This window comes from Pristis pectinata, chromosome 3 (assembly GCF_009764475.1).
Source record: "Pristis pectinata isolate sPriPec2 chromosome 3, sPriPec2.1.pri, whole genome shotgun sequence".
NCBI classification, from domain to species: Eukaryota; Metazoa; Chordata; class Chondrichthyes; order Rhinopristiformes; family Pristidae; genus Pristis; species Pristis pectinata.
The window spans coordinates 93,888,502-93,904,052 of record NC_067407.1 but is presented as its reverse complement, the minus strand read 5'-3'; the positions used below and the strand labels follow the sequence as shown (position 1 = coordinate 93,904,052).

Below are 15,551 nucleotides of genomic sequence, written 5' to 3'. Positions count from 1 at the left end.
CCTGCTAGGATTAAAGACGTCTCTTCTGGGCTGAAGAAGAACTTGGAGTGGGAGGGGGAGGATCTAGTTATTGCGGCCCATAGAGGCACTAAGGACATAAGCAAGGCAAGGAAGGAGGCTCTGCTAAAGGATTATGAGGAGCTGGGGCAAAACTGAAAAGCAGAATCACAAGGGTGTTAATCTCTAAATTATTACCTGTGCCATGTTCAAATTGACAAAGGGTAAATTAGAAAGGTAAATGTGTAGCTCAAAGTGTGGTGTGGTAGAAATGGGTTCCGATTCACGGGACACTGGCACCAGTACTGAGGAAGGAGAGCGCTGGTTTGTTGGGATGGGACCAATATCTTGGCAAATCATATAAATAGGGATGTGAAAAGGGGTTTAAACTAAATAGGAGGGAGGAGGGCTCCAAATACAGGACGTTTAATGAATCCTAAGAAAATGAGAGAGTGGTGGCATGGGATAGTAAGGGGGAAATTTGCAAAGTGTCACAGGCTGGGTCAGAAAATGTAAACAAAAGTATGCAGCACAGATCAAATCCAGAGTTAGTGCAACTATTAAAAGAAATTAAAACTTAACAGTTTTTACTTGAATGCGTGTAGCATTTGCAATAAGACAGCTGAGTTGACAGTATAGATAAAACATATGATCTAATACTACCTTGCTATTATGGAGTCATGGTTACAGGATGACAGGACTGGGTGCTCAGTGTTCCAGGTTATACAATGTTCCAAAAGTACAGGCCAAAAGGGAAAGGAGGCAAGTTGTTAACCAAGGAAGGTATCAGAGCAGTGTTGAGTCATGATATGGAGGGAGTGGACAGTAATGTAGAATTAGTTTGGGTTGAAATCACAAATAGCAGGGGAAAGATGACATGGATGGAAGTAGTCTTTTGGTCCCCAAAATGTGACCTCCTGATAGGGTGGACCATGAATGGGGAAATATCTGGGGCATGCTTGAAGGGAATTACAATTATCGTGGGAAATTTTAATCTATATATTGATTGAACATACCAAAGTGACAAGGGTATTGCAGAATAAGAATTTGTGCAGTGCATCAGGGATTACTTCTTAGAACAGTATGCTACAGGAACAGGCTAATTTAGTCTAAGTAATGAAGAAGGATTAATAAGAGATCTTGTGGTTAAAGATCCCCTTGGAGGTAGTAACCAAAACATAATAGAATTCCAGATGCAGTTTGAGGGTGAGCACTGCAGGACCAAAGCTACTGTCTTCAACTTAAATAAGGACAATCATAATGGTATGATGGTGGAGTTGTCCAAGGTAGACTTGGAAAATAAACTAAGGATCAGGTCAATAGATGAACAGTGGAAGATATTCAAACAGTTGGTGCAAAACGCTCAGCAGGAATTTTCCCATTTAGAGGACTCCATGAGAAAGAGGCACAATCTGTGGTTAACAATATCCATGACCTCCTTTTTAAGTTGAAAAGTAAGGGATATTAAGTGTCAAGGGCTGGTGGTAGGCCAGATGACTGAAAAATGTTTAGGACCCATCAGCAAAAGACTAAAAAACTCATAAGGGAGAAAATTGATTTTGAGGTAAAATTTGTGTGTAATATCAAAACAAGAGCTTCTATGAATATATAAATAGGAAGCTAAGGTTGGACCTCTAAAAAATGAGGCTGGTGAATTAATAGCAGGAAACAAAGAAATGGCATGTATGTTACATCTATTTTTTGTGTCAGTCTTCACTGTGAAGGAGACTGCAAATATCCCCCAGATAACAGGTGAGCTAATTTCAAAAAACAGGGAGGAACTTGTAAAAATCTAAATCACAAGGGATAAAGTATTAAAGAAACTTATAGGGTTGAAGGTGGATAAATCACTGGGACCCAATAGCCTGTACAAAAAGGTTTTAATGGGCTATAGAGACAGTGGACCCATTGGTTGAAAATTTTCAAAACTTGCTAAATTCTAGGAGGGTACCAGGGGAATTTGGAAAACAGTCAAATTTACTCCTTTGTTCAAAAAGGAGGAAGACTGAAGACAGGGAACTACAGGCCAGTTAGTTTAATAGCTATTGCAGGCTGAAACTCTTTAGTTCGGCACCTTGGAACCTGACTGATGCAGGACCAAAGGAAATTCAGGCCACACAAATTGTCCCCGATCATCTTCCTCTGAGTAGGAGAACTGTTCTTTTTAAGTATAGAATTCCCCAAGTCACATAAGAGCTCTGAGAACTGTCAATAACCCAGTATTCCCAAGTCAGAAACGCTGTTGGCTAAGAACGCTAACACCAGAGATAACAAAAGTTGCACTGGTAGATTAATTAGCTACAGATTAGTACAGACCTTAGTTAACTTGAGATCTTGGTTAGAATTAGTTAATTATTACAAATCTGTACTACAGATTTAACATGGAGTTGCTGGATGACAGAATCCCAGACTCAAGAGTTTCAACCTGCAATAGCAAAATGCTGGACTCAATATCCAACAGGAAATAATCATCATTTAGGAAAGCTGAATAGTACCAAACCTAGTTAACATGGTTTTATGAACAGCAAAGCATGTTTGGCAGATTTCCTCAAAGTCTTTAAGGATGTGACAGAGACAGTTGATAGAGAGGGACCTGTAGATGTATTGTATTTAGATTTCCAAAAGGCACTTGACAATGTGCCGCATAAGAGACTGATGCATAAATTAAGAGCCCAAGGTATTGGAGGAAATGTGTTAGCATGGGTTGTAAACTGGCTGACACAAGGAAAACAAAGAGTTGGAATAAATGGGTCCTCTTCAGGTTTTTGGGATATAACTAGTAGAGTACCCCAGGGATCAGTTCTTGGCCTTCTATTGTTTACCATTTACATTAATGACCTGGAGGAGGGAATGAAATGTAATGTTTTCAAGTTTACCAATGATATGAAAATCAGTGGAAAGGCATGTTGTGATAAGGACATTGTGATTCTGTATTCAGGGTTCTGGGCAACTGGCACAGGAGAATTGAGGCCAGCATAGATCAGCCATAATCATAATGAACAGTGGGACAGGCTTGAGGGGCCTAGTTGCCTGCTCCTATTTTCTTGTCTTATTAATATGTAAGAGATAGTAACAGGAGTCAGCCATTCAACCTCTCAGACCTCCTCTGCCATTCAATGAGAACTTGGCTGATTTTCTATCCCAATAGCATTTTTCTGTCCTATGCCTTGTTTTCTCCAATCCAACAATCTCTGCAATCAATGAACAAGCCTCCAAAGCATTTGGAGGCAGAGAGTTCCAAACATTCACTGCTCTCCTAGTAATAACATTTTTCCTGATTTCACTCTAAACCCATTATTTTAAGATAATGACCCTGATATAAAATATACTTACTTATCCAGGGGAAACCTGCCACCCTCTCCCCCTTCCATCCCCAGCATTTGCGCTGTTGAGCCCAGTTTAAAATTTTGTATGCTTTAATAACGTCACCATTCATTCCTCTACACTGTAAAGAACTGAAGTCTACTCTATTCAATCTCTCCTCATATGAGATACCTGCCATCTGAGGAACCACTTTGGTGAATACATCATGACCTGCTGTATTGTTTGAAATTTTACACCTCACATCAGGTTAAATCAAAGCCTGTTTTTTTTTGGAGGTTCTGGTGGTTCAGATATCAAATCTTCCAAGGTAGTACCCAGTAGACCAAGTCGTATTCAAAAGGAAAGTTTTGTAAAATATGCTTATCCGAGGAGGCAAAAGCTGATTTGTCTTCAGTGCATTTTGTTGCAGGTTCCTGTTTATCTGCCATCTATTCAACCCCTCCAGCTTGCACCCCTTCTCACTGCTAATTCTCTTCCTCTTGCACTCGCTTCCACCACACACCCCCCCCCCCCCAGTCACTTTCCACCCTTCCATCAGGGACTATCTGCAGGTCACTCCCAGTGATAAACTGCTAATTGCACTGCCATAGCCCATTTTAAGTCACAATTGTGAATAGCTCTGTTGTAGTTGTGCAACAACAGGACTCAAGTCAGCTCTTGATCGGGAAATGCTTCAGTTTTAAAACTTTTATCTTTGTATTCAAATCCCTCCATGGTCTCATTCCTCCCTGTTGTACGACTCTGTGAAAAGTGCTAGGAATATTTGCCATTGCTCAGGTCAAGTCACATAGATTTGTAGAATGAAAGTCTCCACACAGCACTACAAGGACTAGGTCACCTCTACCAAAACAGAGACAAATCTTATTTTATGCAAAGAGAAACCAAACAACAGAATATCACAGCATCCTCCAGTTATTAAATTATTGTTTCATGTATTCTTACATTCTCTCTCTGGTGTAAGCTTCTGTTTAAGGAGATGATCCACAATAGCAATGAGACAAGTGTAGCACTGTAGGCCCACAGTGTTCCAATTCATGCCAAGCAAGACATTAATAGCTTCCTCAATTTGCTCATAACGAATATATTGGCAGATGAGTTCAGTGGGACACAGCTGTCCTTTCAATATGGCACCTGTCACAGGAAGACAATTCACTATTGAGCATTTACAAGACTTAATGTTATGTTGAAGAAAACTATTGAGTTAAATACCATAGGTCCTGGCAAATGTTAGTCATAGAGTCCCTTAACAATGAGGTCACTAACAAAACAGGGTAAGTTATTTAGAAGTCGACTGATGCTGAGAATTCATTTGATCTTAGTAACAAGGGGTGACTAATCAGCACGCTGGATAACCTTGTAACTATACAGAAGAACAACATTCACTGGTGCATGATTCTCAATCGTATGTCTTGTGACATAACAATGCAAAAGCCTGCAAAAAAAAGTTCAGTAGTTACACCTTCAGAACATTTAAAACAATTGTGTACTGGGAATCTAAAAAAAGTGAGATGTTGATTGTAGCTGTCAATCCTTTCTATCTGAGTGTTTGACCTTTGGTGGGTGGTGAGCTTCCAAATGACTGACACAGGAGAATGAAGTGACAGACAACTCATTGCCTAATTGATTTAAGAACAGTGCCCAGGGAAGCAGTCCAATTAAAATTACAAGCAGGCAATTAGCAGCTAAACTGTAAATCCTCTCTTGAAGCCTGCTGGCAATAAAAGTAAAATGAATCGTGCTTGCAAAATGAAGTAAAATCTGCGCATTTCTTGGAAACAGGCATGAGCCAAAACACAAGGGAGGGCAGAGAAAACTGTGCAGACATTTAGAGGAAGCAGTATGCCTCACAGGTAACCAGGTGATTTATCAGTTTTCTAATGTGCAGCATCTAGAAACATGCAACTGTAATTAAGTATGCTTTTGAACACCATTCAGCTGTAAACTACAGCCTTTGGCAAAGCAGAGTAAGAGCAACCTGATTAAAAAAAAATTAATTTTTTCAAAATGAGTTTAAACATAATGAAAGATGGCAATACAGCACTTGTACATTTCATTAATTGGATGGAGTAAATTGGTCCCGAGCTCACTTTTTGTTCAGAAGTACGAACCATATAGGCATTGCAAAAAATCTAGTCCAAGTTTCTTGGGATTCAATTGTACAGTGATATCCTGTTTGCATAATTTTTTGTTCCTGTGTATTATTATGTATTTAATTAATTGTGGCACTATTAAAAATATTTTTAACATTGTACCTAAGAGGGACACCCAATTGAGTAACGACTTTAGATATATTTGCTCCTTTCTACCCTTGACTGATTTTGCCCTTTGGCACTCAAATTGCAGAAACCATATTTACATTATGATTTGCAATTCACCATTAGGTTGTCAAATCACCACATACTGTCCATTTAACTATCAAATTTGCAGAGTGATTCATTTTGACATTGACTTGTTTACATCCCAAATCTCATGGCTCCACCACAATAGGATGTTCATTGGCCTAAAAAGTTTCACTGATGTTTATCCACCATGAGCATCACATTATCTAACCTGCTCCAAAATCCCTTTATCCATACATTTTCCACATAGCATGAATTGAAAATGAACAGTAACCTTGACACACATACTGAGCAACTGACAAATTAAATTCCTAATTATGATATTATTAATTTTACATATTTCTTACTGGACTACTTAACATTTTTTTCATATAGATCCTAATATTATTTCAAATCTCTACCAACTTCTTTTTGTATATTACAAATACTAAATATTACTGGCAATATTTCATATTGTAAATTTAGAAATGCCAATAGATTGGAAGATAAAGTATGAATCACAATTATGATTTTTAATCAAATTACTAAACTAAATAAGTTAAGCTATTTATAACATTGCTTTCTTTCAGGAAATATTACAAAGGACAAATGCATTATTAAGTTGCAAGTGCTCACCTAATTTCAAACAAAGTACTCCAACAGGCCCTTTGTCAAATCTTAGAAATAGGAGATCATGCACATTCAGGTTGTCAATGTTTGGAGGAATAACTTGAGGAACTGTCCACTGAACTTGGACCATTCTGCTTGTTACAGCAAAGAACTGGCTGAGCTGAAGTTTGTTTACAGGTTTTACATCCTCCGCTAACAACTGCATCTTCACTGGTGACAATGCCATGTCATAACACTGAACTTCACCTTGACAGCTGCCCACTATAATTACAGCACCATCAGGATGCCATTCTATCATAGAAGGCACAAAATCAGCATGCGCCAGTAAAGTCACCCTTCGATACGCATCATATAAAATCAGTGAAGAATCCTCGCAGCCTAGGACAAGCTTGTCTTCTTTGATATTTCTGCTGCAGCAAGTGGCTTTGGACTTCAGTGGGATGCTAATGACTGCCACACGCTGTAATTTATTCCGAGCACATTCATAAATGCAGTTGTCTGCCATTGGTTCTTTGTCCGGATTGACGGAGCATTCTACTGTATGGACCTGATTTGGTTGATTAGTACTAAAACCAGCATCCAGTGGATCTCCTTCTGTGCGTGTAAAGCTTAAAATCTGAAATGAAAATGAGACAGAGTACAAATTAAATAAAGCAAATAATTAATATCACAGCTGAATAGTTGCTATGCTGTTCCCACTTATACTTTCAAAATTACTGGAAAAACTAAATGAGTTTATAAAGCAAAGCACAATATTTTGAAATGTTCAGATATCAATACCCAAATGATCCTGATATTGTCAAAACAACGGTTCCCATTGGCTACATAACCCTCATTGCAGCCCAGCCATATTATTCAGGGTAACCTCATATAATGTGCAAAACGGGTTGGTGTGTATCCTACCGCTGACCAGGTATCCATTGCCAGAAGGGAAAGAAACTGGTCTGAAATGTACTTATTCAGGAGCTGTAAACGAAAAGAATAAGCAGAAGAATAGTGGTCTACAACCAGCAAGACATAAAGATTCCCTGAAATGAGATAACGTTGGCAGATATGATGGCAAAATGAAAATAGCTCTTCGATGTCTAGAGAGTCATTTTCCAAGCTGTATGAAGGCTGGTGATACTAATCTTAAAGGCTATTTCTTCAATCCTTCAAATAGATTTATTTCATTCATTCATGGGATGTCAATGTCACAGGCAAGGCCAGAATTTATTGCTCAAAACAAAGAGCAGTTAAGAGTTAATTACATTGGAGGGTCTGGATTCATATACAGAAGAGGTAAGAATGGCAAATTTCCTTTCCTGGAGGACACCGGTGAACCAGATAGGATTAAAAACAATCCATTAGTTTCACTGCTACTTCGACTAGTTTTTTTTAAATTAGATTCCAGATTTATTTAATTACTTAAATTTATATTCCCCAACTGCCATGTTGGAAATAGAACTCATGCCTCTGGATGAATGGTGTACACCTCAGTAACTTTACCATTATGCTACCGCATCACTGAAATCAGGGCTGGAAATACTAAATGCCTCTAAAAGAAAAACTCACCTCCACACCACCTAAGATTGCATAGTACAAAAGAAAAAAAGAACGAAAACCTCAGTAGGCACCAAAGTCCACACACTTTGTTCCTCATGGATACATCTCCTCCCACATCATTCCACTTCAAGCAAGATTTAAGTGCAAAGTGAAGATCCTGTTGCATCATTTGAACCAAATAGAATAGGAATTTGCTCAGGAACATCCACAGACGACAGAGTAAAAATTGTAATTAGTTTAAAATATGTTTCATTCTTAATGCTTTTTGCAAAGGGACAGTACTGACTTAACGTGGATATAGCTGACAACAAAGGGAAAGAAATAGCTTCATAGAACCCTTCTGCTGTTGCGAGGAAAAGGTTCTGTAATCCTAAGTAGACACATTGATGAGATAGGGTCAAACTGGCAATGACATTTACCATGTAAAGAACCATGAGCATTTTCTGTTTGCAGACATTCTTGTGGTTTATAAGGGCTTCTGTTGTTGCTCAGTCACAACTAACCTTCACAAGTCAGAATGTGCTTTTCTAATATCAACTGTTCAACGCCAGGACAAACACCTGACACTTACAGAAGGATTCTTCTTTCACCAGATTCACCTCATCTATCATGCCATTCTTATTTAATCACTTGTCCAAACTGGGGACAGGTGCTTATTAAAATAAAGGGCACCTCACTGGGTTAGATTGGTTAGGGAGTAAAATCCTTTCATCCTGAAGATGTTGGGATTTTGAAAAAGGCTCCTCTAGGCACTGCAGGTTTTATTCTGCATTATGTTATTCTTTTCCCTTCTACCACCTCAATGCACTGTTGTAATGAAATGACCTGTATGGTTGGGATGTAAAACAAAAGTTTTTCACTGCACCTCTGTACATGTGACAATAATAAACAAATTTCAAATTCCAGCATTTATTGCCATCCCTAAATGTCCTCAAGAAGTGAGAGTGAGTCATCACAAGTGTTCTCACAGTGTTGATGGATAGTGAATTTCAGGGCTTAGACTCCATGATGATGAAGGAACAGTCAAGGTGGTGTACAAATTTAAGGGGAAGTAGCAGGTGCTGGTGTTGTCATATGCCTGGAGCCCCAGTTCTTCATGGTAGCAGAAGCTGCAGGTCTGGAATTTTCTGTCAAAGTACCTAGATAAGTTATTTCAGTGTATTTTGAATATGATGCACATTGCAGTGACTCTGCACCCATGAAAGAGAAAAAGGAATGCTTATAGAATATTTTCTTCTGGATACTGTCATCACTTCTCATTGCTGGGAGCTGCACTTATCCAGTCAAGTGGAGTGTACTGCCTCACAGTTCTGACTTGCGCCTTGGGGTCTGAGGAAGCAATCACTGGCCACAGTATATCCAGCTCTTTATGTAGCAGATCCAGTTGTGTTTCTGGTCAATAGAGATACCACGTTGTCGATGAAGGATTTAGTGGTGGTAATGCCACTAAATATTTAGGGTAGGTGGTTAAATTTTACCTTGTTGGAGATGGCCTGGCACTTTCATAAAATGAATGTTACTTGCCATTTATGAACCCGTGCCCAAATATTGTCAGGGTCTTGCTATATGCAGGTGCAACTTGCTTCACTAAGACAGTTGTGAATGGAATTAAACATCATGCAACTATTATCAAACATTCCCAGTTCTGATTTTTTGATAGAAGAAACGTCATTAATGTAGCAGCTGAAGGTGGTCAGGCCATGGACACTGCCTGAAAATCCCCTTCAGTCCTAGGGCTGGGATGACAGATTTCCAACAATCACAATAATCTTCACTAAGATACGACTCCAAACATTGGAGTATTTTCTCTTTGATGCCATTGACTTCAGTTTTACCAAGGCCTCTTGATTGCACACCGAGCCAAATGTAGCCTTGACATCAAAGACAGTCACTCTGTCCTCACCTCTGGAATTCAGCTCTTTGGTCCACGTTTTGATTAAATCTATGAGGAGGTCTGGAGTCAAGGGGTCCTGGTGATAACCAGACTGGGCATAAATGAGCAGTAAATAGTGAATGCTTATTTATAGAACTTTCAGCATTACCTTCTATCACTTTGCTGATGATTGAAAATAAATTGATTGATTGGAAGTTAACTAAGTTAGATTTATCTTGCTTCCGGTAAACAGGTCACAGCTAGGTAATTTTTCACATCGTTGGATAAATGCCAGTGTTGAAATATCTGAGAATAGATTGGCCCGCTGTGCAGCTAATTCTGAAGCACAGGCCTTCAAAACTTCGGCCAAGATGCACTCTAGTCTTTGCCTTAGGTGGATCCAATTATTTTAGTCCATTTTGTGATAATAAATGGAGAGAACCAAATTGGTTGAAGGCTGGCTTCTGTGATGGTGGGGATCTAATAGGAAGTTGAACTTGGCAGTTCTGGGTGAACATGGTTTGGCAAGGTTTGGAATGCCTTAGCCTTGTCATTTGTACTCTCACGTTGGGCCCTACCTTCGTGGAGGAGGGGGTGTTTTCAGAGCTTCCTCCTCCCATGAGTTGTTAAATGTCAACCACATTCACTAGCTGTGACAGGACTTCAGAGCTCTGATTGAGAGATTTCTTAGCGCTAGTCACAGCAAGTGATTTCTAATGTTTGGCATAGATGTAGTTCATCGAGTTGACACCTTGTTATCTGGTGCTGCTTCCAGCAGGCCCTTCTGCACTGACTGAACAAGGCTAGTTTGTAATGGGAGAGTGAGGGAGATGCTGATCCACCTGGTATACATTTCTCCTACTGTTGATAGTTCACAATTCCTCATGCATACCCACAGTCGAGGATTTGACATATCCCATTTAACACAAACATGGTGCCACAAAACACAATGGAGGATCTCCTCAGTATGAAGGTGGGCTTTAGTCTTCACAAGGACTCTGAGGTGATCACCTTACTCAGTGGTATCATGGATAAATGCATCTGGTTAAGGCAAGGTTGGTAAGGCGTTGTCAAGAAGGTTTATCTGCTGAAGAGGAGACAAAAAATTCTGCAGATGCTGGAATCTGGAGCAATACACAAAAAGTACTGGAGGAACTCAGCAGGTCAGGCAGCATCCATGGAGGGAAATAAACTGTCGATGTTGCAGGCTGAGACCATTCATCAGGACTGGAAAGGAAAAGGGCAGAAGCCAGAATAAGAAGGTGATGGGAGCACACGCAGGCAGGTGATAGGCGAGTTTATGGGGGGGGGGGGGGGGGGGGGAGGAGGGGCAAGGTAGGTGGGAGGGGGAGAAGATGTAATGAGCTGAGAGGCAACTAACAGAAGAGGCAAAGGGCTGGAGGAGGAGGAATCTGGTAGGAAATCTGGGGGGGGGGGTGGGGGTGGCCTTCCCCCACCTTGATGACCTGCCCGTCTCCTCTACTCCCCCATCCTTTATTCCATGGTCCATTGCCCTCTCCTACCAGATTCCCTCTTCTTCAGCCCTTTGCCTTTTCTACCTATCACCTCTCAGCTTATTACATCTTCTCCTCCTCCTGCACCCACCTACTTTCCCCCTCTCACCTGGACTCGCCTATCATCCGAGCTCACCAGTCACCTGCCTGCATGTGCTCCTCCCCCTACCTTCTTATTCTGGCTTGTGCCCTCTTCCTTTCCAGTCTTGATGAAGGGTCTTGGCCTGAAATGTCAACTGTTGATTTCCCTCCATGGATGCTGCCCAACCTGCTGAGTTCCTCCAGCACTTTTTGAGTATGAATCCCGGATGGTATGTTGCCTCCCAGGTGCCAGGGTCTGGGATGTCACTGATCGGGTCCACAGAATTCTTGAGTGGGAGGGAGAGCAGCCAGAAGTTGTGGTCCATATTGGCACCAATGACATAGGTAGGAAGGGGGATGAGGTCCTGAAGAGTGAGTTCAGGGAGCTAGGCAGAAAATTGAGGAACAGGACCTCAAGGGTAGCAATCTTGGGATTGCTGCCAGTGCCACGTGATAGTGAAGGTAGGAATAGAAGGAGGTGGCAGATAAATTTGCGGCTGAGAAGTTGGTGCAGGAGGGAGGGTTTTAGATTTCTGGATCATTGGGATCTCTTCTCAGGAAGGTGGGACCTGTACAGAGAGGACGGGTTACACCCGAACCAGAAGGGAGCCAATATCCTTGCGGCGAGATTTGCTAAGGTGGTACAGGAGGGTTTAAACTAGTTTGTGAGGGGGAAGGGAACCGGAGGAGTAGGTCAGAGGAAGAAGGGAATGGGGAAAAGTTAGATCAAACAGGTAGAGAGGCTTTGGGGAAGGAGAAGCAGAATACAAGCTGTAAAAGTAGTAAGGTAGATGGACTGAAGTGTGTTTACTTAAATGCAAGAAGTGTCAGGAATAAGGGGGATGAACTGAGGGCTTGGATAAGTATGGGGGACTCTGATATCGTGGCTATTACTGAGACGTGGCTGACGTCAGGAGAGGAGTGGATATTGAATATTCCTGGTTTTCGGTGTTTTAAGAGGGATAGGGAAGGGGGGAGAAGAGGTGGAGGGGTGGTGATACTGGTCAGGGACACTGTTACGGCTGTGGAAAAGATGGATGTTGTAGAAGGATCATCTCTAGAGTCCGTATGGGTGGAGTTAAGGAACAAGAAAGGAGCAGTTACTCTACTAGGAGTATTCTATAGGCCCCCCGGTAGCAGTAGAGATATAGAGGAGCAGATTGGCAGGCAGTGTTTGGAGAGAAGCAGAAATAACAGGGTTGTTATAATGGGAGACTTCAACTTCCCAAATATAGACTGGAACCTGCTTAGTGCCAAAGGTTTAGATGGGACGGAATTTGTTAAGTGTGTCCAGGAGGGATTCCTGACGCAGTATGTTGACAGGCCGACTGGAGGGAATGCCACGTTAGATCTAGTTTTAGGAAATGAACCGGGACAGGTGAAGGATCTATTGGTGGGTGTGCATTTGGGGGACAGTGACTATTGCTCCATAACCTTTAAAATTGTCATGGACAGGGACAGGTGCAGAGAGGACAAGAGGTTTTTCAATTGGGGAAGGGCTAACTACGAGGCTATAAGGAGAGAACTTGGGAGTGTAAATTGGGATGTCCTTTTTGAAGGAAAATGTACCATGGGGATGTGGTCGATATTCAGGGATCTTATGCAGGATGTTAGGGATAAATATGTCCCGGTGAGGCAGAGAAGGAATGGCAGGGTGAAGGAACCGTGGGTGACGAGAGAGGTGGAACGACTTGTTAAGGAGAAGAAGGTAACATACGTGAGGTATAAGCAGCAAGGTTCAGACATGGCCCGTGAGGAATATAGGGTAGCGAGGAAGGAACTTAAGAAAGGGCTGAGGAGAGCTAGAAGGGGACATGAAAAGGCTTTGGCTAGTAGGGTTAAGGAAAATCCCAAGGTCTTTTTCAAGTACGTGAAGGGTAGGAGGATGGCTAGGGTGAAGGTAGGTCCGATTAAAGACAAAGGTGGGAGAATTTGCCTGGAGGCGGCGGAAGTGGGAGAAGTTCTGAATGAGTACTTCTCTTCGGTATTCACCAGGGAGAGGGGTCTTGATGATGCGGAAGGGAGTGCTAGTAGGGGTAATGTTCTCGAGGTTGTTGATATCAAGAGAGAGGATGTGTTGAAGTTGTTAAATAATATTAAGACAGATAAATCTCCGGGGCCTGACGGGATTTTCCCCAGGCTGCTTCGAGAGGCTAAAGAGGAGATTGCTGAACCGCTGGTAAGGATCTTTGAGTCCTCGTTGTCTACGGGGGTGGTGCCGGAGGATTGGAGGATTGCGAATGTGGTCCCCTTGTTCAAAAAAGGTAATAGGGATAGGCCAGGGAATTATAGACCGGTGAGTCTCACGTCTGTGGTGGGTAAGCTGTTAGAAAGGATTCTAAGGGATAGGATTTATGAACACCTAGAGAATCATGGACTGATTAGGGACACCCAGCATGGCTTTGTGAAGGGAAGATCTTGCCTCACAAGCCTGATAGAGTTCTTTGAGGAGGTGACCAGGAAGATTGATGAGGGCAGTGTGGTGGATGTGGTTTACATGGATTTTAGTAAGGCATTTGATAAGGTTCCTCGTGGTAGGAAGGTCAGAGGCCAAGGGATCCAAGGAAGCTTGGCTGTGTGGATTAGGAATTGGCTTGCATGTAGAAAGCAGAGGGTTGTGGTGGAAGGAGTGCCCTCGGATTGGAAGGCAGTGACTAGTGGTGTCCCGCAGGGATCGATTCTGGGACCTCTACTTTTTGTGATATTTATAGATGACTTAGATGAGGGGGTGGAGGGCTGGGTTAGTAAGTTTGCGGACGACACTAAGATAGGCGGTGTTGTGGATAGTGTGGAGGGCTGTCGGAGCTTACAGAGGGATATTGATAGGATGCAGAGCTGGGCTGACAAGTGGCAGATGGAGTTCAATCCGGAGAAGTGTGAGGTGGTACACTTTGGAAGGACAAACTCCAGGGCAGAGTACAGGGTGAACAGCAAGGTACTTGGCAGTGTGGAGGAGCAGAGGGATCTGGGGGTTCATATTCACAGTTCGTTGAAAGTTGCCTCACAGGTGGAAAGAGCAGTTAAGAAGGCCAATGGGATGTTGGCTTTCATAAGTCGTGGGATTGAGTTTAAGAGCTGCGAGGTTATGATGCAGCTTTACAAAACTCTAGTTAGGCCACATTTAGAGTACTGTGTTCAGTTCTGGTCGCCTCATTATAGGAAGGATATGGAGGCATTGGAGAGGGTGCAGAGGAGATTTACCAGGATGCTGCCTGGATTGGAGGGTATTGAATATGAGGAGAGGCTTAAGGTGCTAGGGCTTTATTCACTGGAAAGGAGGAGGATGAGAGGAGACATGATAGAGGTATATAAAATATTGAGAGGAATAGAGTCAGCGCCTCCTTCCCAGGGCACCAGTGCTCAAGACGAGAGGTCATGGCTTTAAGGTTATGGGTGGGAGGTTCAGGGGAGATGTCAGAGGGAGGTTTTTCACCCAGAGAGTGGTTGGTGCATGGAATGCACTGCCTGGGGTGGTGGTGGAGGCAGATACATTGAACAGGTTCAAGAGCTTGTTGGATAGGCATATGGAGGAACGTGAGATAGAGGGATATGCGGGAGGAAGGGGTTAGGTAGTGTGAGGGTGGTCTGATGGACGGCACGACACGGTGGGCCGAAGGGCCTGTTTTGGGCTGTATGGTTCTATGGTATTATCTGCTGAAGACCCAGCCATCTCCCTCAGTATTGTGGGTGGCACTGTGGCATAGCTAGTAGAGCCGCTGCCTCACACCGCCAGAGACCCGGGTTCAATGGTGACCTTGGATGGTTTGTGTGTGGAGTTTGCATGTTCTCTCTGCGTATGCATGGGTGTCTTCTGGGTGCTCCAGTTTTCTCCCACAACCTAAAGATATGCTGGTTGGCTGGTTAATCTGCCACTGTAAATTGCTCCTAATGTGTGGGTGGGCAGTAGAATCAGGGTAGAGTTGACAAGAATGCAGGGAGAAGTTCCTGTGCATCTCAGTTTTAAATGACAGCCCCCTTGCCTTGTAACTATGTCCTCTTGTTCAAGACTTTCTCACCAATGAAAACACCAAAAAAAAAAAATCAACCTTGTCAGGCTCCCTTAGGATCTCATATATTTCAATATGATTGGGGGGGGGGGGGTTGTTGAGGGGTGAAAGAGAGGTGAGGCAGGTACTGGCTGGCAATAGGTGGAAGCAGTTGAGGAGGGGGATGATGGGCAGATGGAGCCAGATGGGGAAGTAGAGGGCAGAGGGTGAGATGATAAATGGAGACAACAAAGGACTACAAGATTCTGGAATCTGATAAGCA

General features: G+C 42.5%; 1 protein-coding gene across 1 annotated transcript in view; it reads right to left on the bottom strand.

Moving 5' to 3' along the window:
- The window catches only part of wdpcp (WD repeat containing planar cell polarity effector), a 136,623-nt gene that overhangs the window by 67,722 nt on the left and 53,350 nt on the right, over window positions 1-15,551 (bottom strand). Inside the window, exons 12-13 of the mRNA XM_052011943.1 lie at window positions 6,276-6,885; window positions 4,264-4,452 (exon numbers count right to left, since the gene is read on the bottom strand). Coding sequence (XP_051867903.1) covers window positions 4,264-4,452; window positions 6,276-6,885 — 799 coding nt within the window. The remainder of the gene's footprint in view (window positions 1-4,263; window positions 4,453-6,275; window positions 6,886-15,551) is intronic.